The sequence below is a fragment of the Malus domestica genome, chromosome 02, assembly GCF_042453785.1.
Source record: "Malus domestica chromosome 02, GDT2T_hap1".
NCBI classification, from domain to species: Eukaryota; Viridiplantae; Streptophyta; class Magnoliopsida; order Rosales; family Rosaceae; genus Malus; species Malus domestica.
In genome coordinates, this window is record NC_091662.1 from 11,105,542 (window position 1) to 11,128,451 (window position 22,910).

At 36.5% G+C, this 22,910-nt stretch overlaps 4 protein-coding genes across 4 annotated transcripts; 1 reads left to right on the forward strand and 3 right to left on the reverse strand.

The window, feature by feature from the left end:
- Positions 1 to 342: 342 nt before the first annotated feature.
- On the reverse strand, positions 343 to 1,680 carry LOC139191070 (uncharacterized). The gene has a single exon (XM_070811553.1). It carries the CDS (start codon positions 1,678 to 1,680, stop codon positions 343 to 345), a length of 1,338 nt encoding a protein of 445 aa, XP_070667654.1.
- A 6,483-nt stretch (positions 1,681 to 8,163) lies between these two features.
- LOC103450692 (CDK5RAP1-like protein) lies at positions 8,164 to 11,562 on the reverse strand. Its single transcript, XM_008390066.4, has 3 exons — positions 11,160 to 11,562; positions 9,642 to 10,705; positions 8,164 to 8,839 (listed from the first exon to the last, which is right to left on the reverse strand). The coding sequence occupies exons 1-3, from the start codon at positions 11,474 to 11,476 to the stop codon at positions 8,328 to 8,330; spliced, it is 1,893 nt and encodes a 630-aa protein (XP_008388288.3). The 5' UTR covers positions 11,477 to 11,562; the 3' UTR covers positions 8,164 to 8,327.
- Positions 11,563 to 15,280: 3,718 nt separating this feature from the next.
- On the forward strand, positions 15,281 to 17,807 carry LOC103400842 (probable ubiquitin-conjugating enzyme E2 18). Its single transcript, XM_008339527.4, has 6 exons — positions 15,281 to 15,599; positions 15,711 to 15,814; positions 16,091 to 16,193; positions 16,335 to 16,398; positions 17,129 to 17,217; positions 17,447 to 17,807. Exons 1-6 carry the CDS (start codon positions 15,570 to 15,572, stop codon positions 17,540 to 17,542), a joined length of 486 nt encoding a protein of 161 aa, XP_008337749.1. The 5' UTR covers positions 15,281 to 15,569; the 3' UTR covers positions 17,543 to 17,807.
- A 1,150-nt stretch (positions 17,808 to 18,957) lies between these two features.
- On the reverse strand, positions 18,958 to 21,848 carry LOC103400833 (proteasome subunit beta type-4-like). The gene is made up of 7 exons (XM_008339515.4): positions 21,669 to 21,848; positions 21,519 to 21,583; positions 21,254 to 21,330; positions 20,537 to 20,666; positions 20,235 to 20,394; positions 19,949 to 20,134; positions 18,958 to 19,337 (listed from the first exon to the last, which is right to left on the reverse strand). Exons 2-7 carry the CDS (start codon positions 21,578 to 21,580, stop codon positions 19,224 to 19,226), a joined length of 729 nt encoding a protein of 242 aa, XP_008337737.1. The 5' UTR covers positions 21,581 to 21,583; positions 21,669 to 21,848; the 3' UTR covers positions 18,958 to 19,223.
- Positions 21,849 to 22,910: the final 1,062 nt, after the last annotated feature.

The following is a 22,910-nucleotide window of genomic DNA, read 5'->3' on the forward strand; positions in this document are numbered from 1 at the left end:
TGAATCTTTCGGACTCAAACATGCCATACAAATAAGCAACTCGGTATTTACCTCATTAAAGCGATCCTCTAACTCCGTAATTTGCTCATCAATGACATAAATAAAGAGCTCCACACGATAATGATGACGATTTGTCTTTATTGGAGCATAACGCCTTGACCTCCCTGGAAGTATAAATGCATCTTCCATGTTAGGAACATCAATATGATGTTTTTCACAAAAAGAAGATACTTCATCAACCAATGCATCGAACCCATTATTCCTCATCCAATATAGCTTTTCCTTGCATGATTTCACTAAAGCCATTGCATTCACAATTTCTTGATCTTTCCTTTGCAATGCTTATGACAAATCATTTGTGAGTCCCAATATGACTTTCATCAAGAAAAGGTGAAACACAAACTCAAAAGTAAGTATCACTCTCATTAACGTATTTGCTTCACCCGCACTTTCATTGGGATTATCATCAATAACCATTTGAAGCACATGAACCACGGATGAAAACATAGAAATGATGCTAATCAAGGTACCATAGTGTGAGTTCCATCGTGTGTCACCGGCACGTTTGAGACTTGTTTCTTGATTTAAGCCTCGCCCCGTTATAAGACAATCATTTTCAAAAGCTATCACAAGCTCTTCTTGAAGTTGCCCTCTAAGTGAATCACGCCGCTTACAAGATACTCCAACATGATTAACCACATTATTAGCCGTTGCAAAAAAAGAGGCAATGTCTATATTATTCTTTGCTACGGCAACAAGAGCTAGTTGAAGTTGATGAGCAAAGCAATGAACATAATATGCACAAGGTTGTTCTCTCAATATCTTTGTTTTAAGGCCATTCAACTCACCTCTCATATTGCTAGCACCATCATAACCTTGTCCTCGTAGCTTGGAAATGCTCAAACCGTAGCGAGAAAACAATGTGTCAATAGCATCCTTTAGTGAACTTGAAGTAGTGTCGGTAACATGTTGGATACCCACAAATCTTTCAATTACATGCCCGTTGTCATCCACATAACGCAACACCATAGCCATTTGCTCTTTCACAGACACATCACGTGCTTCATCCACCAATATTGAAAAGAATCTATCTTTTAGACCATCCATGATAGCATCAAGTGTTTCAAGGGCACATGAATTCACAATTTCTTTTTGAATGGAAGGAGCTAGTAATTTGAGATTCCCCGGAGCATTTTCCATCACAACTTCTCTAACTTTATCATTATTATATGCAAGAAATTGCAATAACTCCAAGTAATTTCCCCTATTGCTTGAAGTGGCACTTTCATCATGGCCACGAAAAGGAAGACCTTGTCGCAATAAAAACTTAGTGCACTTGATTGAAGCAATCAAGCATGTGCGATAAGCCTTACGAGCTTGGTCAGAGTGTTTGCTCACTGCCGTTTCAATATGTGTAGCTTGATTCATCAAATTTGTAGCAGCTTCTCTAGCCTTATTATGAACACTCCCAACCGGTCCAACATGCATCTTAAATCTTTCTCTCCCTTTCTTCCAATTCTTAAATCCATCTCCAGTGAAAGCTTCACTACCCACTTGTTCAAAATTGGTTTTAAAGAGATAGCAATAGAGACAAAATGCCGCATCTTTAGATACACTATACTCCAACCAATCAAACTCATCAAACCATTGGGGAATGAAGCGTCGATTAATTCCCGACATATTAGTTATTGGGAAATTATGACCTCTAGGTTGACAAGGTCCTTTTTGTAGATATAATCTTCAGACTTTATCTCTCATATTAGCGTCATAATCTATTATTCGAGTTCTTAATCCAGGATCCGCTTGAAGATTACCCAAAACATCATCTAACTGACTTTGTCTTGAACTTGGAGTTCTTGAACTACCGACAGTATTTGAACTATCAACATTATTCGAACTACCCGAACCCGATGATGACTTTCTCTTAAAAAACCGTTCCATAATAATGCTACATATACAAAATATTCAAAATAAATACTCACAATATAAACAAACCATAAATATAATCAAAATAAATATGAATTGGATTTCAATTAAATTAAATATCTCATCTTGCATTCTACATATACAAAATAATGAAAATAAAAACTCACAATATAAACAAACCATCAATATAATCAAAATAAATATGAATTGAATTTCAATTAAATTAAATATATTCTACATATACAAAATATTCAAAATAAATACTCACAATATAAACAAACCATAAACATAATCAAAATAAATATGAATTGGATTTCAATTAAATTAAATATCTCATCTTGCATTCTACATATACAAAATAATGAAAATAAAAAATCACAATATAAACAAACCATCAATATAATCAAAATAAATACTCACAATATAAACAAAGGGAGGAGATGGAGTTGGAGCCGCTAGCAGGGGAGTAGCAAGGGAGGAGATGGAGTTGAGGGTTTGGGGGCAGCAGCAGCAAGGGAGGAGAGGAGTTGAGGGTTTGGGGGGATTGAGTTAGGGTTGGAGGAAAAGAAATTGGGGCTTTTGATTGTATAGAAGTCGGGTAGGAAGGCTGGGATTGGGGGGGGACACGGTGGGAATTTCTTTTTTTTTTTTGTTTGTTCGGCCTGGCCCAAAACGACGCCGTTTTGGCCAGGTCATTTAAAAAAATTTCCTGGGCCAAAACGACGCCGTTTTGCCCGTCTGTTTTGAAAAAAAAGAAGCGCGCGCGAGCGCTGCTTCTTCTTCCTCTTCCTGCCGAGTCTTGGTTCAGGATTTTTGTCGAACAATTGGCGTGCGAGTCCGACCCCGACGACCCCGACGACCCCAGCTCCAAGAGGTCGCATATGGGAGCTTCAAGGTTGTTTCCATGGTTTCCAAGGGGTCGTGCGACCCCGACGACCCCACTGTGGATCCGCCACTGGCTAATACATATTGGTTAAATGAGAACTCGAACTATAACCTACATAACTACCGAATTTATGGGTCTGACCATGGACCTATTCTCTTAACCTACAACTTAAAAAATTGTTATAAGAATAGATTTGAAGGCTGAAGCTATGCGATTTCTTCATCCTGATTTTAAGGATTTTGTTAAAGAATGCCTGGTGGTGAAATGGAGTGTTTGGCCCTATTGAAACTTTTAAGGCATGTGTTGGGACTTTTAAATATATGGTTAAGGTTTGGAATAAAACAACTTTGGTAATTTAAGGGAATGTAAGAAAAAAATCCTTGGAGACCTTACTTTGGTGCAAGAAACCATCATGAAAAACCAAAATGTTGATTCAGAGATTGGTTTAGAATTAAAGCTTAGTGAGGAACTTAATTCAATTCTAAGACAAGAAGAAGTCATGTGGGCGCAGAAAGCTAAAGTCAATTGGCTGCAATTAGGTGATAATAACACAAGGTATTTCCAAATGCTGGCAACTGTTCGAAAAAAAAAAGAGAAATGAAATTAGAAAGATTAAGGATAGTTGTGGGTTTTGTTGGAATGAGGGTGAGGGTCTAGAACAAGTTTTTGTGCATGACTTTAAACTGCACTTTTCTTGTGATAGTCCCCCTGTTCTCATAGATATCTCTTCAATTGCAGATATTATTGATCCTTGTATTCACAACCATCACAATGAACTTTTACTCAAGCCTGTTGAAGATATAGAAATTTGGGATGTAGTTAAAAGTATTGGTGCGTTGAAAGCACCAGGTCCTGATGGAATTGGTGCAAGTTTTTTTCATGAATACTAAGATACAATCAAAGATTCGGTGAGTGCTATGGTTAAGAACTTCTTTGAAAATAGTACTACCTTGAGCCTTATTAATCATATCAACATTGCCCTCATCCCAAAAGTGGAAAATCCAGAGGTGGTAAGTAATTATAGACCAATTAGTCTTTGGAATGTGAGCTATAAAATAATCACGAAAATCATCATTAAACGGTTAAAGCCACTTCTCGACTATTGCATATCTGGAAACCAAGGGGCCTTTGCTCCGGGACGTTCTATTCATGATAATATTTTGATTGTGCATGAAATGTTTTCTAGTTTTAAAGGTAAGAAAGGACGGATTGGAACAATAGGAATAAAGCTGGATTTAGAAAAAGCATATGATTATCTTAATTGGGAGTATATCATGTATGTGCTTCTTAGATTTGATTATGCGGAAAGATGGGTGAGTTTAATTATGGAATGCATTACTTCAACTTCCTTCTCGGTTTTGATTAATGGTTCTACTCATGGTTACTTTTATCCTAAGGCCATCTTTAACCGAAGGGTCCAGAGGGCCAGAGGGTCGAAAATAACCCTAAAACTGTCTCCAACCGAGGGCTAGGCCAGAGGGCTCTGGAATCTGGGAGGGCCCCACGGGATCGGAGAGGGCTGGAAGGCTGGAGGGCTGGCTGCTTTCGGCCAGCCAGCCAGCCCTGGGCTGGCTATTTTTTTTTTTTAATGTTTTCCTATTGCTGTCGGTTATAACCGACAGCATTAAAGAAGAATTTTTAATACTGTCGGTTATAACCGACAATAATAGTTATTCAAAGGCAAAATTTTTATTTTTAATTACTATTAGTGTCGGTTATAACCGACACTAATAGTTTGAATTTTTTTTAATATAACGGCTAGTAGCCGTTGTATTAACTTTTTTTTTATATATATATATGAATTTAAACTTCTTTTTTCCCTTTTTTTTCCTTTTCATATGAATCAAATTTTGTTTCATATTTTTTTTCAATTCTATTTTACAAAATTTGTTTCAATTTTTTTTTAAATTCTATTTTTTTTCCTATAACTTCTATTTTACAAAATTTGTTTCATATTTTTTTTTAAATTCCATTTTTTTCCTATAACTTCTATTTCACAAAATTTGTTTCAATTTTTTTTAAATTCTATTTTTTTTTCCTATAACTTCTATTTTACAAAATTTGATTCATATATATTTTTTTTTCATATAACTTCTATTTTACAAAATTTGTTTCATATTTTTTTAAATTCCATTTTTTTTCCTATAACTTCTATTTCACAAAATTTGTTTCATATTTTTTTTCAATTCTATTTTTTTCCTATAACTTCCTAGGCCATTTATACAACATTAAATTAAATTAAGTAACATGAAACAACATTAAACAATATGAAACAACATTAAATAACATTAACCAACATACAAATTATACAACATAAAAAAACATTTAGCCGTTAGATTTGAATTTAAATTGTAGTTTTTAAATAATAAATTATGTTTGGCCCTCGGTTGGAGACAGTTTTTTGTGACAGTGCTAAAACGAGCCCTCTGGCCCTTTGGCCCTCGGTTGGAGACGGAGGCCAATATGGCCATGTACTGTTCATTAAAATATTAATATCTTGGGGAATCTTGGAGGGCCAGAGGGCTAAAACGAGCCCTCTGGCCAGCCTTCGGTTAGAGATGGCCTAAGAATGGAATTAGGCAAGGGGATCCTTTATCACCTTATATTTTCATTCTTTGTATGGAACCGTTGATTAGACATTTTAATGAAATGGCTACTACCTCTAAATCGCATGTTGGTATTTTGTCCTCTCCTGGTGGATTTAGAATATTAAATCTAGTTTTTGTAGACGATTGTTTGTTATTTGCTAGGGCAACTACAAAAGGTGCTAGGAATGTACTTCATGTTCTTAATATGTTTGCCAAAGCTTCAGGTCAAAAGGTAAATTTCCACAAATCCTCGCTTTATTTTTCAGAAAATACTAATGCTCAAACTAGAAATGCTATTGTGAATGTTTTACATATTCAACATAAAACTACCATTGGCAAATATCTGGGCATTCATAATATTGTGTTTTGGAAAGATCCAGTGAATTAATGTGAATTAATCAAAAGAGTCAAGCAAAAGCTTGTTGGGTGGAAGGCTAATACTCTCTCTAAGGCATGAAGACTAACCTTCATTAAGTCCAACTTATCTAGTATGCCGAACCATATCATAACTTGCTTTAAATGTCCTACTCGAGTAACTAAGAACTTAAACAAGGAGTGTAGAGACTTCTTTTGGGGGAGAGATAGGAAGTTAAAACCTATGGCTTGGAAAAGAATGTGTACTTCTAAGGATCCACAAGGGGGGTGGGGGGGGGGGGGTTCGGCATAAGAAGAGTGGATCATTTCAATAATGCATACTTGTCTAAGTTAGGGTAGAAAGTTTTGAAGGATGAAAACAATTGGTGGGTGCAAATTGTTAAAAGAAAGTACTTAAAGAAAAATGATTTTTTTAGTTGCAAAGTCAAGCAGAACCACTCTTTGGCCTGGAAAGAGATTTTGAATAGTAGACATGTTATTCACAAGGGAATTAGATGGGTTGTGGGTAATGGTGAGGATATTCTTTTTTGGACCCATCATTGGGTTTTTCCTTATCCATTGTTCAGCTAATTCCTGAAAATTAATGACAGAACATAAATTGGGACACTAAAGTGAGTGATTTTATTGATAGTAAAAGTTAGGATAGAGTTCGTCTCTCCCAAGTGTTGGACCTGGATGTTGTGAGGAAAATTTGTCTGGTGCCTATTTCCCTTCAAAATAAAAGGGACAATTTCGTGTGGGAACACTCCTCTAATGGTGAGTTCTCAATCAAGTCGGTGACTTGGAATCAAAGTAATAATAATCCAGAAGTTAAAAGGCAGAAGCTCCTTAAGAAGATATGGAAGTTAATGATACCTCTGAAGGTAAAAAATTTTGCATGACTTTTTACTCATGAAAAACTGCATACAGGATGAGATTGAGTAAATTTATTCAAAATATTGACAAATTGTGCCCTATGTGTGGCAATGAGGATGAGACTCAAAATCACATTTTTCTTAATTGCGAGCATGTTAAAGAAATGTGGAACCTCTCTCTGGTAAGTCCTTGGAAGAATAATTTGACTCAGTTTAATAATGTGTTAGATTGGATGGAACTAATTGACAATGTTGAATGCAATGATTTGAGTGATCTTAGTAAAGCGATTTTGAATTGTTGGCAAATATGGAATGATAGAAATAATAAAGTTTTTAGAAGTATGATTCCTAATCCGACTAGGAGTGTCTCCATTGCCGCAAGTGTAGGCTTATCTTTTTTTAAGGTTAGTAGTAAGAAGATCTCTAGGGATGATCCTTGCCACCAACACCCCATTTGTTGGCATCCTCCTCCCTATGGCTATGTGAAATTAATCTTTGATGGGTCGATTAGTTTAGATCGTTCTGCAACTGCTTTTGTTCTTAGAAATGAGGAAGGGCAACCTGTTGGTGGGCATTGAACCTTGATGGTACCACCATTTCGATTGTGGAGGCCGTTGCTTTAAAGGAAGGGCTTTTTTCGCTAGGCAAACATGTGTGAAGAAACTGATGGTGGAAGGGGATTCTAAGCTTGTTATCCAAGTGGTGCAAGATGTTTGGATCCCCCTGGCCTCTTAAGACTATCATAGAGGACATCAAATGGTTGACTTCTAAATTTCAACATATCATTTAGAAGCATATTTATAGGGAGGCTAATTTCGTGGCAGACGCATTAGCTAATGTGGGCCTCACTGTTGCCAACCCATATTTTTTGGGATTTTTGTCTTCTGAATTCGGCTATGGAGTCTTTTAATTTTGATTGTATGGGAAATGATTGTATTAGAGGTTTTAAGCTTTAATAAATTTCTTCTTCATAAAAAATAAAAAAAATATAATAAATATTGTAAAAAAAATTAAAATTGGAAGACTATCTTAACTTGCGAAATTTCAAAGACGGCCGTTTCTTAATTGTTACCACATATTCTACTTTTGTTATTGGGTTAGCCATACACTTTACATGTTTCTAACGATTCATATGACATCATCAAATAATACAAGTCTTGGATAAGAATATACAATGCACTAGAACGCCCTTGTTGGCGATCCTTGCATTAAATGAACGGAATGTCACCATGTAGATTTACCTATGCCATACAAGTCCCTTCTTAAGATAAGGGGGCAAATGGATCTATTTCGAGAGAAATATTAGAGAGATGAGGTTATATCATCTCCTTAATAAAGATGAAATCAACTTGCACTGTGAGCCCTATTTTTATTTCGAAAATAATGTAATGTGGTCCACCAAAATATAATCCCTCTAACATTTGCAGCTTGCACGACTATTTTTTTTCAAATATGTATTTTTCTAGTGGAGGAAAGAGGCAAACCATATCACTCTAAAACAGTCTCGAGAGCGAACCGATTTTCATCGGCAAAATTTGAAAACGATCGCTGTATTACAAGCATCCACAAATTCTCAACCCTCAAGCAAGAAGCTGCTCCAAGTGTCGCCTTCGACAAAACATGAATAAACTAATCGGTAGTGACATGCTGTATATAAATAAGAAAAAACTATTCTCCCGCATTTGTGAACAGCTCGGTTCAACTTCTACTTCCACAGGCAACAGCTTCTTCCTCCACACTGTTGTAAAACAAGCTCAATTTACTTATCGCAACAGCCTCTCCAAATAGTGATGTTCTTGTTGATTTCAATATACGAACTTCAACATAATCACCCACTACGGGATTCCTTTCCTCATTTGAACCAGCATCTCGATGTGGTAACAGCACGTTAACAAAAGAAACTCTATGACCTCTATCACTTTTGCCCATGAGTTCTGTATCTGGAGCTTTCTTATTAGGTCCTTCTACTAAGACAAGTTGGGTAGTTCCCACCTGTGAGTCGTAGCACTGACCTGTGCTCTTATGGAAAGCCTTGATAAGTTCCGCCAGCCTCCTCTGCTTCACATCCTCTGGAACATCATCATCGTAGTTTCTATTTGCATGGGTTTTATCCCTCATGCTATATGCAAAAATGTAAGCCATATCGTAGCCAACAGCCTTTACAAGGCTCAGTGTGTCGTCATGGTCCTCCTCTGTTTCCCCACAAAACCCTGTAATAAGGAACAAACATGTCAGTAGGGAATACAATACGTTTAAAGAGAAACGAGATATTGTAAGCTTCCAATTATCTGGTAAAGGGGCATAAGAACATTCTTGAGCAAAGAAGGCATGCTAATAAATACATGTGGAAAATTAATATGAAACAACAATTCTGCTTTTCGGTTCAGATTTAAAATCCAGATAACAAACTGAAAATATATAACAACTTTATGTAAGGACATTGAAAAAGTGAGAATGCGATGCAATTCCCGAATTTACGCAGTAAACTAAAAAAAAAAAAAAAAAAAAAGTAGCATAATCTTGCGAAAACTAAAAACAACCGACATGAAATTAGGACAAACGTAATCAACAGGTTTGTGGGTAGGATTCATCGGTTGCGGATAGATGAGTAGCTCAGAACTCTGAAATTTAGTTTAACAAACATGAACCCACAGTTAAACATCAAAAGGAAAAGAGGAATGCACAACTCTAAACTGAGGACGAAGGATCAATTAACCAATCTCATGCTTTGGCAGCCTTCTCAAATAAAAAAATCGAAGTTGATCATAAAATTCTGGTATCTCTAACAACCTTTGAAGAGAGAAACTAGATATTTCAAGTAAAACCTCCTTCCAAGAATATTTGATCACTACTATTACCTTGTACAAGATTTCCACTGGGTACCACAAATCAACATACAGAAATATGGTGAAGACGGAAAAACAGAAGCTAAGTTCCTTCTCACCAAAAGTTGATTGCAAGTTTTATAAGCAAGATTACCAGAATGTATAGAATATTGATAAGAACACTTACCGCATATGAAATCACTGCTGATGCCCACATCTGGAATAATTCTCCGTATCTTTTGCACAAGATCTAAGTATGCCTCACGGGTATAGCCACGACGCATTCTTTCTAGCACAGTGCTACTCCCACTTTGTGCAGGCAAATGGATACTTCTGCAGATATTAGGTCTGTCTCGCATTAAATACAGCAACTCATCAGGGAAATCTTTAGGGTGTGGGGATGTGTATCGAAATCTCATCTCTGGAAATTCTGTGGACAGTCGATCCAAGAGATCAGCAAAACGTGAACCAACTTTTTTCACCTTGCACATGCTGGAGAAGCCTTCGCTGTATCTCCAATTAGTTCCTGCTTCAACTTCCTTTTCATTCTCAGAGGCATCATTGTAGCTGTTTACATTCTGGCCTAGCAGTGTTACCTCTTTCACGCCTTCTTCCCAAAGCTCTCCCACCTCCCGCACAATAGATTCCACAGAACGCGAGCGCTCTCTGCCTCTAGTGAAAGGAACAATACAAAATGAGCACATATTGTTACATCCCCTCATAACAGAAACAAAAGCACTAATTGAATTTTTGGAGATTCGAACTGGGCTAATATCAGCATAAGTCTCTTCCAGCGAAAGAAGAGTATTGATTCCTTTCTGACCATAGTCCACATCTTCTAATAATCTCGGCAAGTCTCTGTACGCATCAGGCCCACAAACCACATCAACCATTTTGTCTGAATCGAGTATCTGGTCCTTTAACCTCTCCGCCATACATCCCAAAACTACAACTTTTGGAGGACGTTTGGACTGCGACCTCCCTATTTTAACATTGTCCTTCCATTCCCTCTTAAGAAACCAAAAATAATTAAGCCGCTGCCACACCTTCTGTTCCGCATTGTCCCTGATAGCGCAGGTGTTAATAAAAATAACCTCTGCATTCTCAGGGACATCAACGACTTCACTATACCCAGCATTCTTCATAATAGACAGAACAATCTCCATGTCATTAATATTCATTTGACACCCATAAGTCTCGTGATAGATACGTCCTATCGGAGCAACTTCAGTAGCAGTCAAATTCACATCCCTACACATAAAAAACAGGAAGAAAAATATAAAACCAAAGCTAAGCATGGGATACAGTCTGCACAATATGAAATCCGGGTGTAAGAACATCGAAAGACGTTGATCAAGAGTTGTTGGATTGTCCTTTTATGTTCAACTTTCGTCTATGATCTATCCGGAAAATTTCTCCTACAAACATGGCAAAACATCACAGTAACATTTTGGACCATATGCACTAGCATTGCTCAGATAAAAATTTCAACTTGAACTTGCATCTCTTATAACTCAACAGCCAGCTAATTTTGGATGTTTAAAAAAGCTGCTTCTGTTCGGTCGGTTATACAACAAAGGTCATTACTTTAAACCTTTCCTGAGACAACCCAATTCGAATTATAGCATAATTTCCCCAAAAACTAACAAAATACATTAAAACTAAAAGAATTTACACTGTGTGTGGGTTTGAAGCGTGGACTCACTGGGGCTGAGCTTCAGCACCGGCGAGAGCAGCTTGAGCGACAAAGTGGCGGAGGCTGGGGCCACCGGACTGGCCGGAGAGAGAAGAAGTGTTGGGGCTAAAATTCGAGAAGCTTCTGGAGCTACTGCGGCCAAGACTCCTCCTTTGTGGCCGAGGCTGCAGCTGCTGGCGGCGGTGGTAGCATCGGGAACGGGACTTCTCCGGTCCCCAATTGAGGAACCCGAGAGTGAAGCAGGACGGCCTCTGGAACTTCAGGCGCAGCGCGCAGTGTGGGTTGTTCAGGATCGAGGACAGGGACGACGAGAGCGACGTCGCCATCGGTGAGATTGTGTTCGCGCTTCTCAGCTTCTCTACGTCAGAGAGAGTTGGATAGGGGTAACGATTTACGACTATCAGGAAAGAAACCCGGTAATAGTGTGAGAGACGACATGTCGTTTTTATTTGGGCCGGCCCAATAACGCTTCTCACTAATGTTAACTATGGGAAAATAACACAAATGGCACCTGAACTTTTCGGTTTTCGTGCAATTACCATATGAACTAAATCCTTTTACAATTAAACATTCAAACTCCTTCTTCTGTTATTATTTGCCATCCAAACTTCTGAAAGGAATGCTCCCCGGATCCCTTCCAGCTAAGCTTTCTTATCAAACAATCTGAATCTTTAAAATTTGATCCAACAGCTAAAGACAATGGCTCACTTTAAAAATTATAATAACTTTAGCCGTTGAATCAAATTTTAAGGGTCTGGATTATTTGATGAGAATGATTAGATTGAAGGGATCCGAAGAAGATCCCTTTCCTCAAACTTCTAGCTTTAAAAGAAAAGTCAACTATTTTCATTTCATTTATACTAAATCTCGTCGAATATCTGACATGAATGTGGACATTGATCAAGAGAAACGATGACAATGACGTTAAAAAGTTGTATTCGTTATAATATAGATAATAAAAGTTATTAATTATGGCAAACTTGACACGTTTAAACACCACACGATTCTAAAATCGCACGGTTTAAAACATGATACGATTTCATGGTTACTCTTAGGAATCAACGGTTATGATGAGGAGAGGAAAAGAATACTTGTAGAGGATGTTAAGAATGTTGACTTTCCAAGAATATAATCAGACATTGGAAGATTGATTTCCCAATGGACAAATTATCCGGGAACATTTCCATTAATCAAGGCAGGAATATGCTAACCGTAATTATGTCCATAACTTAGAGGAAAAGCCAACTGATGACTTTACAAATTGGTTTTCTTTACTTGGTAGAAATATTCAAAGATACTGGTCCTTTGGGGTGTTATTAGGAATTGGATCCACTCTGGATTTTAATGTCTGGAGCCTAAAGATCAATCCATCTGGGCAGCTGATTGGTGTGTAAAATAAATCAGAGTTGTTGGTTGTGTGTGGTAGGCTAAGAAAATGAGTTAATTAAGATTATTGGATTCAATTTGTGTGACCCATATTAGTTGATCCTTATGCTCCGGACATTAAGGTCCGGAGCGGATCCAATTCCGTTATATTATATTATTTTAGTGGTAAGGTATTCAGTTTTTATTTGTGCGTCTGAAATTCGAAATCTTTTATCTTCTAAATTATTGTAATAGTTTTGAACTCTTTCATCTCTCATAATATATTAATTGGATATGTTGAAGGATTCCGCACGTTTTACCTAACCTACTCTTACCGACCGTTAGAACTGCGCTAATACGAGTGGCTTAAAGAAACTAAAAGCAGTTATCGAGCATAAAGTTGCCTCAGCTGCCATTTAGTTTTGATTCGGTTTTTACTTCGGCCGACCATGCAGACTCATCGTTACAACAATAGTTTAAAAACCTTAATATTAAAAGAGGTTCAAAGCTCGAACCTTCCAACCGCTGACAATATAGTGGAAGGATCAAATTCTTTACGAAAGTCACTTAAATATTCAACCTAATCCACCTAGTTGGGAAAGTGGAACCTTAGTTCAAAGGTGCAAACTGCCTTTCGGCTTTCACTTTCTGGAGCTCTTCTTTCCAAGCAGTGGCCGACGCATATACTGAAAAAAAAAATAATGAAGGCAAAGTGCTTTTCTTCTCTACTGACGGAAAGTGAAGGCAAATAGAAGGTTCCTACACAAGCATGAACCTATCAAGATGCATAGATTAAGAAGGCATTTACCACTTAGCACTACAATGTCGGATAATTGTTTTAATTTGTAGTGATAAGTTACATGTTGAATTTTTGTAAATAAGTTCAATACTAAGTTATTATAGCTTATTTGTTTTGTGTCTTAACTCAGGTCTCTTACATTTTAGTGTAATTTTATCATTAGAGCATAACAAGGAAGTGTTTGCACTAGCTGTTGTGAATTAAGTTAGTTACCTTTGTATATCCGCTCCTTTGCACTAGAGAATCTTGTGTACAAATGGCGCTCTCAATGTATATAAAACAAAATAAGGAAAACTAATGAAGTGGCTTGAAAAGTTTTAGTTTTAATTAAAAATCATGTTATAAATTTTGTTTAATGATTAGTACAAGGCACATATTAAAGTAGTCCAAGTAAAAATGGCCTAACTATAATAAATTATGATTTGTCGATTTTACCCCTAACTTTTTTAGGTTGAGTTCCAGATTTTCGTCGTTAATGGAGTTCATTGTTGTTTTGCAGACCTTCTTCTTTTTCTTTGAAACAAAATTATAGATCCTCATGCTATTTAATTTATATTTTGTATTATTTCGTTGAAACGTGATTGTCGTTATTATTCATAAAGTATTCGAAGTACTGTTTTTCAATTTTTCTTCGTTAGTGGAGTTCATCGTTTGTTTATTCAGAAAATAAATTTGAGATCTGCAGGTTATTCAATAATAACGACGGGTCACTGTTTCTGGACTGTAAAAATAAACTGTTTCTGGATCCAAATGAAATAGACACACTGTTTCTTAAATGTAAGCTAGAAAAGAAATAGTGAAATTCATTGTATTTGGATTCAAAGCAAAATAAGTATCTTGTTTCTTAAATATAATCAATTGATGCATGAAAAGAAACAATCAAAGGTTAAAACATAGATTGTTTCAAGAATCTAAGTCACTGTTTCTGGATTTTGGATACAATGTTTGTTTGTGCATAAAAACAAACAAACATTGTATCTGTTTTTTTTTTTTATAGAAACAGTGTTATGTTTTGGGTTCTCCAGAAACAGTTTTATGTTTTGGTTTTTTTTTTTCTTTCCTATTTACAGACGCCTGACATGTACGTACATCAACGGGACCGTAGGTCCTTATTGGATCTGATTGGAATATAATACTAGCACTATAAATTGTTTGTGGTGCAGATAAGAGGATGAGGATGAGGACGATGACGAGGAAAAGGAGGATAAGGGCACGAAAAAGGTAGACAATAGTTTTGGATGGTTTTTTATTAAACTTTGAGTCATTTTGGTTAAATAACTTTTTAGGATAGTTTTTTATTAAATATTTGTTGGTCCAAACCCTTTTCATTAAAGCTCCCAACAAAATAAGTTTTTGCGTTTATTTTTATTCATTTTATATCTAGTGGAATTTTACGGTAAGCTCACATAACGATTTGTCATAATAATTACCTATCAAACTTATCGAACTGAATTTGAAGTCTATTCTTTCAACAAGTAAAGAAGGTTAAAACAAGGTTTTTTAGCCAAAACAGTTATTGAGATTGACATAACTTTTCATTTTGGTCACTGAGATTTAAAATCGATACAATTGATTTTTGAGTTTATCTACCGTTAATCATTTTGATCATTCTGTAAACGAAAAATCTCTGTTAAATAAGGAGAAATGACCAAAATATCCTCAATTTTTGTCAAATCATTTTGGCCTATTGTTTATTAAATTAAGGGTATTTTTGTCATATTGTTTGTTCTTTAATATAAAATTTTCACGGAATGACCAAAATAATTGATGATGTACAAACTCAGGAAATACTTGTATCGATTTTAAATCTCAAAATCTAAAGTGAGAAGTTATGCTAATATTAAAGACTATTTTTGCTTCCAAAAAAAAATAAAAAGACCATTTTAGATAAAATGCCAAACAACAATTGGTAGGATCTGAAGTGTCCAAACACTTGAAAAAGTCCGACAACCACCATGACAAAGTCAAAAATAAAAAAACCAAAGAGAGAGGGACGGTGTGATGGTAGACCAAAGAGGCGACGACGTCGTCTACCGAGGCAGCACCTTGGCAAAGATAAAGAATAAAGAAAATATAAAAATAAAGAAAATGGATATGGTGGGGAGCACCCAATACCAGTTGTGAAATCAACCGTGCCCTCCCCCTCCTCTCCCTTTTGTCCCTTTCCCCCTCTCCCTCTCTCGTCAACACCTCCTCCATCCTCACATTCTCTCTCTAAAACTCTCTCTCGACCAATTTCCTTTCCGGAGAAAAGCATGACCAGCTCCTCCGCCTCTGGCCGCAAGGTTTGCCCTAATTTCACACCCAGTCACTTTTTCCGTGCAATTTCTGTTTCTGGGTTTTGATCTTTTTATTGGGTTTTGATTGTTGATTTTGTTGGGTTTTGGAATTTGTAGACTTTGAGTAAGATCGCTTGCAATCGGCTCCAGAAAGAGCTTCTGGAGTGGCAGGTCAATCCTCCGGTGGGCTTCAAGCACAAAGTCACCGATAATCTCCAAAGGTCTTCTCTTTTTTTTCTTCTGCTCTCTGTTTGTTTCTCGAGAAAAGATAATTCATTGGAATTGGAGGAAGAGGAGAATTCAGAATTTACATAATCTTACACTTATTGGGTTTTCAGTTTAAATTACCCCTTTTTGAATTTTTTGTTTAGGGAAATTGAAATCCAACTGTTTAGGGTTTATGATGTGTATTTTTGTCCTTCAATGTTCGTGCTTTTCGGCTTTAGTTAAGTTGGTTCAATTTTAATTGTTGTGTTTTGGTATTTGTGATCCAAAAGGTGGGTGATTGAAGTCAATGGTGCTCCTGGAACTCTCTATTCTAATGAGACCTTTCAGCTTCAGGTTGATTTTCCTGAGCATTACCCGATGGAAGCCCCGCAGGTCTGTGCAAATTCATTAGATTGTGTGATATGACTTTGCTTCAAGATATATGTTACGAACGATATTGTGTTGGGTAGATTTTGATTTTCATGAAGCACTTAACCGGTTTTGGGTCTGTATACTTGTGGCTGGTTTGAACAGGTTATATTTGTCCCTCCAGCTCCACTACATCCTCATATTTATAGCAACGGTCATATTTGTTTAGGTAATTTATGGGTTTCAGTTAAGCGTTTGATATCTGATTTGTATTTAGTTACAGCACGAAAATGTTTCTTTTGCTTGATTTGCTGCATTTGCTCATTTGTTGAAACCTGAAAGTGATACTTGTCTTTATAATGGGCTCACGTCTTCCTTTGTTGCTTCTTCTTGCTTCTTCTTGCTTCTTCTTTCTTTTAACACACAATTTTATTATCATTGCTTAAAACATGTGGTAAGTGTTGCCTGAAAGTATTGTGCTTTTATCTCAATCTCTTGCTGAAAAGATGTAGTTTTCAGCTAGCTGATACAAATTTTGTTTGAGATAATAAGGCCTTCACTCCTTTATCAGCTATTGTGATGACTTTCAAGACCCTATCACAAACAGGGAGGAATAAACTGAGGAAAAGAGAGGAAAAAGTGGGGTGGGGGTTGCCTAGTAAAGCTGGCCTTGGAAATCCTACTGAATGTGATTTATGTTGTCTGTCGACTAAGCTAAATTTATCTTTACTGGAGATTTGAATAATTGCTAGATATTAGATGCTAAACTGGGGACGCTATACCGCTTAACAACAGATTTAGGTTGTCATTACTTACTGTGTGCTGTATCAAACAATATCTTGATCCATCATGAATCCACTGACTGAATTTTAGTTATACTGTATTAGAACAATATATTGTTTCATTTTACTCTCACGGCCTCATATTATGTGATCTATGGTTGATATGGGATTTTGTAGATATTTTGTATGATTCATGGTCACCAGCCATGACTGTTAGTTCCATCTGTATTAGCATTCTCTCCATGCTATCAAGCTCGACCGTGAAGGTTTGTGTTCCACTTCAATTTTTTCATCTTTGGTGATTTCAGTTCTTTTAACTATCAAGCCTAGATCATGTCCCATCAATTTATTCTGCTAAAACTTTCAAACGAGGAAATGACCGATCATTAATTTGTGAAAGATGGACATTCCCTTGTTGATTATCAATTCAATGGTATAGTAGATTCTAAATGTGTTGGGGATGTATATCTGAAGCCCTTTTGTATATGCCTGCAGCAACGCCCAGAAGATAATGACCGGTATGTAAAGAACTGTAGAAATGGCAGATCTCCCAAGGAGACGAGGTGGTGGTTCCATGACGATAAAGTGTAAAAACCATGCACTGTCTTCCTGTTCAAAGGAGGACGAAGACGAGAGAAAAAAGGCAATGATAAAAACTGGGAGTTGTTCCAATTGCTCAGTAACTCTTATAAATTGACAATGCTCGGTACTTGTAAAGCAAAGGGAACAATTTGTGTTTCTATCGATTCGTAAGGAACAAACTGAGGTCAGAAGTTGCTATAAGCTTATGATTTAAGTCCCTTTTCTTCCCAAGTGCTCACCTCCTGTAAGGGAAGTGAGTGCCTGGCTTTTAAAATTTTCGTATATCTTCATCCGTGCAATGCGATTTTCAAGATATAACATTGAAAAAAAGGCATCCAATTTTTCAAATCTAGTGCACGTATGTAAAACTTATCTGTAAACATGACAGCTTCACCAAGTATGTGTTCATGTTGAGTGATTACGTACCGGCAAGCTCAAATGAATGATATCAATTCTAAGAAAATTGTCCCAAACAATTAAGTATTTTAGTTCATCTTTATTTATGACATTGCATATTTTGGTAGTAAGTAAACACGAGTTTTTTTTAACACGGTACAAAAAAATTATAACATCACGATGTGGAGTTCATTTCTATATATGACTGCCCAAGTTGGGATAGAAAATTTTATGAAGGCTTACATCATACAACAATATGAATTGTTAGTCCCTGGTTTCCTAGTTGTTACTTTCATTGAATTGATATACGGCACATCTCCAATTCTTGGTTAAATATGAATTGTTAGTCCCTGGTTTCCTAGTTGTTACTTTCATTGAATTGATATACGGCACATCTCCAATTCTTGGTTAAAACTTAAAATTTTAGGCTTTAAATTAGCTTCTTCAAATGTCTGATCTTGTGCTTGTGTATGTTAGGCTTTGATAAATCTAGCCCCGATTTTGAGAGAATTAACTTAAAAGTCCACATAAAATCTGTAGAAGAAATTGGAACAACAAGACTAATCTAGCTTAGATTTCAAGAGAATTCACTTAAAAGTCGACATGGAATCTGTAGAAGAAATTGGAACAACAAAACGATATTTTCATTTTCTGTGGATGATTCCAAAATATCACTAAGTTGATGATGTTATTTGGAGATATAGTTTGTGCATGATAACACTCCATTTAAAATTTCACAGAATTTTATTCCAATACACCCCTAAGCCTATTTCAAAATGAAACTAAACATATTACTTTAATTCCCTCAAATATCTTACCCGAGAATCTGAACTAAATCTACGACTCAAATATTTTCAAAAATCAAAATTTTTTGTTTGAAAACTTTGTTCTTGTGCATTTGTGGTTAACTATCACGTTAAAATTTCACACAAAAAAGATAAAATTCATGCAAAAAGAAATGAAAGTCGTGTTCATAACAAACTAATTTACTTTCACGTAGTTAGCATGAAATGTAGTGCGCAGTGTAATTTTTGAGGGTAATGAAATATGATAAAAATAATTTCTTCCAATGTAACACAAAGAGAGCGAAAATCCCAATCGTCTTACGGTTCTGGTTTATTTTTCTGGGTAACTCTGGAAGTGAAATTCTATGAATCTCTTTCGTCTTTCAAGGTTTACAATTTGTCTTGAATATGCAAGACTTCGGGGAAAGTTGTTCAATTTAGCACACATTGAGCACAATGCCTTCCAACAACTCGAGAAACGCATCAAACAGTAGCTCCTAGTTGGCTCTCTACCATGATCCTTCAGCGCCCAATGTTGGATTCTCGAACGCAGAGAAACCCCAGAATGTCTTCAAAGAGTAGGGCTGAGAAATTGTTACGCCTTCTTCGGTGATTTTAGCTATCTGCAATTACCAAGTTTAAAATGTGTCATCTTACTGGTACCGATGCATGTTCAAGGGTGACAATAAATTAGTAGGAAGTCCTCAATTTACCAAGGATACTAATTTTTGAACGCAAAGACTTTCCCACCACAGCTATAATCATTTCGAAAAGTGTAAGAAAGTGTGGATATGTGTAGAAATAAAACAATTGTATACTTCCTACCTCAATCTAGAACACTTCCTACGCTAAAAAATGAGCGCAGACAAGGAGGAAGCATACCCCTAGTACTGTAGATTGTCTCACATAACTACAGAATGACAAATCTTTAATAAAAAGAAGTATTTGGACGTGAACACGTGTGTGAAAGACAGAGAGAGATATTGGAACTTACATGGACAATAATAGCAAGGTTTATAAATTCCGAAAAACATCAAAGACGACAGACAGGCGGATTCTATGCCATTTAAAGAAAATAAACCGATAGACAGATAAGAATTCCCACAGGAATTGCTAGCAAAAAGATCTAAGGTTGTTCTTAACAGCCTAAAAACTATGAAATCTGTAACTTATAGCATTGTCATTATTATAGGGTGCCAAAAGACAGAGAAAATAACGTTTAAGTTATCACTACCTGAAGCTTGTTCACAGCAGACCGATCTCGATAGAGAAGGACACGCATGCACTTCTCCAGCAGCTTTACAGCCTCTTCGAAAGTCAAGTTCTCATGCCACTCATCACGAAGAATAGGCCGTGCAAGGTGATTTCCAAATCCCGTAGCCACATGATTGTCCTCAAAATTTACACCTATCATGCTAACCTGAATAAAGATAAAAAGTATGACAAGCAACTAAGTCCCCTGATTCATGATGCACACAGCACACTGCAATGTGTTAAGGGAAGGATTAAATGAGGTTTACCATGCCAAGGTACTTCTGTCCATTTTTCACTCCACCGAGGACAAGAGAGTTCCACAATGGATTGAACTTGTTACGCCTATTGTACATCACACGGGTCAAATAGTTGTGCACCTCTTTAGGTCCCAAAGAGTTCCCATCATCCCACATGTTGTCATACAGGCTACAACCAGAAAATCGAAATGAATAATCCTAAACCAACTGTTTCAAATAATACAAAGAAGCATAGAAAAAATCACAATGGAAACATTATAGAAGGTAGCCAAACGCTTATCTTCATAATTTTTCTTATCAATAATGCTTACACGAGTTCATCAAGATAACGTAAGAGCTCCTGAAAGTCGCTTATTTCTCCACTTGCACCAAGAAGAGAATGCTTTCCGATTGGCTTCATTCTTTCCACACTCTTGTATCGCAGGGTAGAGCCATAAGAACCTATCAAAACATCCATTCTTTTGATACTGTTAAGAGACCTCAACAGACACATAAAAAGAACATACATGGGCGTCTAACTTTTGAGTCATGAACAATAGGATCCCCGACGCTATAAAAATATATGATGTCTATGACTGATAAAGCGATAACCATAACGTAAAAATAGGAGATACTGTAAGAAAACCTCAACAGACACATGAAAACCACATTAGGTGATCTAAAAATCCAGTCTGACCATTAAGAGCGGCCGCGGGGCGCCATACAAGAACACAAAAACTAATGTATCTAACTTTGAAAAGACTCGCATTTGAATTTTGAACTGTTTCTCCTTCAGATAAAGTGAAACAAATACGACAAGCCTACACGAACAACTCCAAAGATTTCATAACAATTTTCGCTACAAGAAGCTAAGAGAAATGGCGGAAAGAATCCCACTTTTTTCAAACACCAGAAACAATATATACTCCGCATTAACATCAAATCTTAATTTCCCGTAACCAAACAAGAAGCTAAATAAAATAATGGACCAAAAAATCAAAATCAAAACTTGTTTTTGTGACGCAAGGGTAATGGAATTGGAAGCTAACCTCCCATATCAGCAGCCATCAAAATTCCATCTTTATACTTGAGAGCCACAACAGATGTACCAGTTACATATGGGTACCTTCAATCAAACAAATTATTAAAATTTAAAAAAAAAAAAATTTAAAAAAATTAAAAACACAAATTAAAAATTAAAGGATTGAAATTTTCATACAAAAAGTTAAATCCGCAAAACCACAGTTACCCAAATCCCCATACAAACGAAAAATGCACATAAAAACTTAAAAATCAAACATTAAGAAAGCATACAGGGTCCTCTGCGAGCCTTCAGGATTGCACAGTAGGCCGGGTTTGGATTGGTTCGACTCCATTAACTACTCAAAGATAATTAGAAAGTTAAAATCAAAGTAATTAAAAAATAATCTGGGATTTGGAAATCGAAGGGTACTCGAAACTTACACTCGTTTTTGTTTTCGTAGAGCTTGAAATCGCAGCTTTTAGTTTCCAGCACCTCCGTTCTCTTGTGTTTTGCTCCGGCCTGTGATGTGGGCTTCTTTCGTAATTTTGAATGAGTTTCTGGCCAGAAAAAAAAAAGAACAAAAAAAGAGAGGGTACAAATAAAAATTTTAATTTTCTTTTCGCTCAAGAAATTGCAATCCGAATCAGTTTTAAGGTTTGGAAAGCCCATATGGAAACGCACTAAATTTTAGGCCCAAAGGTAATTAATGACCATCAGCCCAGTTCATTGAAAAAAAACGAGTCTGTTGTTTTAAAAAGTAATAATATGTGAGCCTATGCCACTCGCACTTCTGTATGAGTTTCACTTCTGTATGAGTTTCGTTCTTTTAGTCACTTGGTAATCAATGATTGAGTTTCGTTCTTTTAGGTATCGTTTGATATGCAGACGAAACGGAATGGAACATGATGGGATGGGACAGGACAGGACAGGACGGAACGGAGAATGAGCAAATATGCCCTCGGATGGAAACAAGAAGGAAGAAGAAGGAGACGGAGATGTTATAATTTTGTGTTCATTGGATGTGGAACGAGTCATTCTAGGGAGGTGAGGCGGAACGAAAATTCACCCAAGATTCGTCCCGTGGAACAGCGCGTTCCACCCGTTTTAGGCGCACCAAACGTGAGACGGAACGTCTCGTCCCACTCTGTTCCGTCCCATCCCACGTACCAAACGGTACCTTAGTCACTTGATAATCAATGATTGAGTTTCGTTCTGGTCATTCACTCTTTGACTTTAATATAAACGGTAGGAATTAAAACATTAAAAAGAACATGTCACCAGATCCATTACCGAACATCTTTCTTATGCTAAATATTTTGTTTTAAGTCATATTTGGGAAGGATTATGTTACTTAGTTCGTTTTGGTTAATCCTCGTATATACTTTCCAGTTTCGTGTTGTTTTCTTGTTTCTGGGAAGTTTCGGTTTTCCTTGACGCATAAGGATAATGGTAACTTTCTTTGTCTTTCCTAGTTGTAATAGTTCTTGAGTTTCAATCAGGATTTGGTTTTAGTTTTCCCTTTCCAGATTAGGATTTGAATTTGAGTTTCCTTGTGTAGCAAGTAAACAAGTAGTGGGTCTTTTTGAGTGCCTATATGTAGAGAGAGAATCTAAACCTTTCTTTCACTTGTACTCTGAGCATAGTGTTGGTTGTATGTCAACAATCTGTGATAATTTATATAT

What these genes read in the sequence shown, in the direction of transcription:
- LOC139191070 (XM_070811553.1), bottom strand. Translation starts at nt 1,680, where the DNA reads ATGTCGGGAATTAATCGACGCTTCATTCCCCAATGGTTTGATGAGTTT.
- LOC103400842 (XM_008339527.4), top strand. Translation starts at nt 15,570, where the DNA reads ATGACCAGCTCCTCCGCCTCTGGCCGCAAG. An exon ending in ACCCGATGGAAGCCCCGCAG is followed by an intron (nt 16,194 to 16,334) that starts GTCTGTGCAAAT and finishes TGGTTTGAACAG; the next exon opens with GTTATATTTGTCCCTCCAGC. An exon ending in TATCAAGCTCGACCGTGAAG is followed by an intron (nt 17,218 to 17,446) that starts GTTTGTGTTCCA and finishes ATATGCCTGCAG; the next exon opens with CAACGCCCAGAAGATAATGA.
- LOC103450692 (XM_008390066.4), bottom strand. Translation starts at nt 11,476, where the DNA reads ATGGCGACGTCGCTCTCGTCGTCCCTGTCCTCGATCCTGAACAACCCA. An exon ending in GGTGCTGAAGCTCAGCCCCA is followed by an intron (nt 10,706 to 11,159) that starts GTGAGTCCACGC and finishes TTTTATGTGTAG; the next exon opens with GGATGTGAATTTGACTGCTA. An exon ending in CAGCAGTGATTTCATATGCG is followed by an intron (nt 8,840 to 9,641) that starts GTAAGTGTTCTT and finishes TCCTTATTACAG; the next exon opens with GGTTTTGTGGGGAAACAGAG.
- LOC103400833 (XM_008339515.4), bottom strand. Translation starts at nt 21,580, where the DNA reads ATGGAGTCGAACCAATCCAAACCCGGCCTACTGTGCAATCCTGAAGGC. An exon ending in CGTTATCTTGATGAACTCGT is followed by an intron (nt 20,395 to 20,536) that starts GTAAGCATTATT and finishes TTCTGGTTGTAG; the next exon opens with CCTGTATGACAACATGTGGG. An exon ending in CTGCTGTGAACAAGCTTCAG is followed by an intron (nt 19,338 to 19,948) that starts GTAGTGATAACT and finishes TGGTAATTGCAG; the next exon opens with ATAGCTAAAATCACCGAAGA.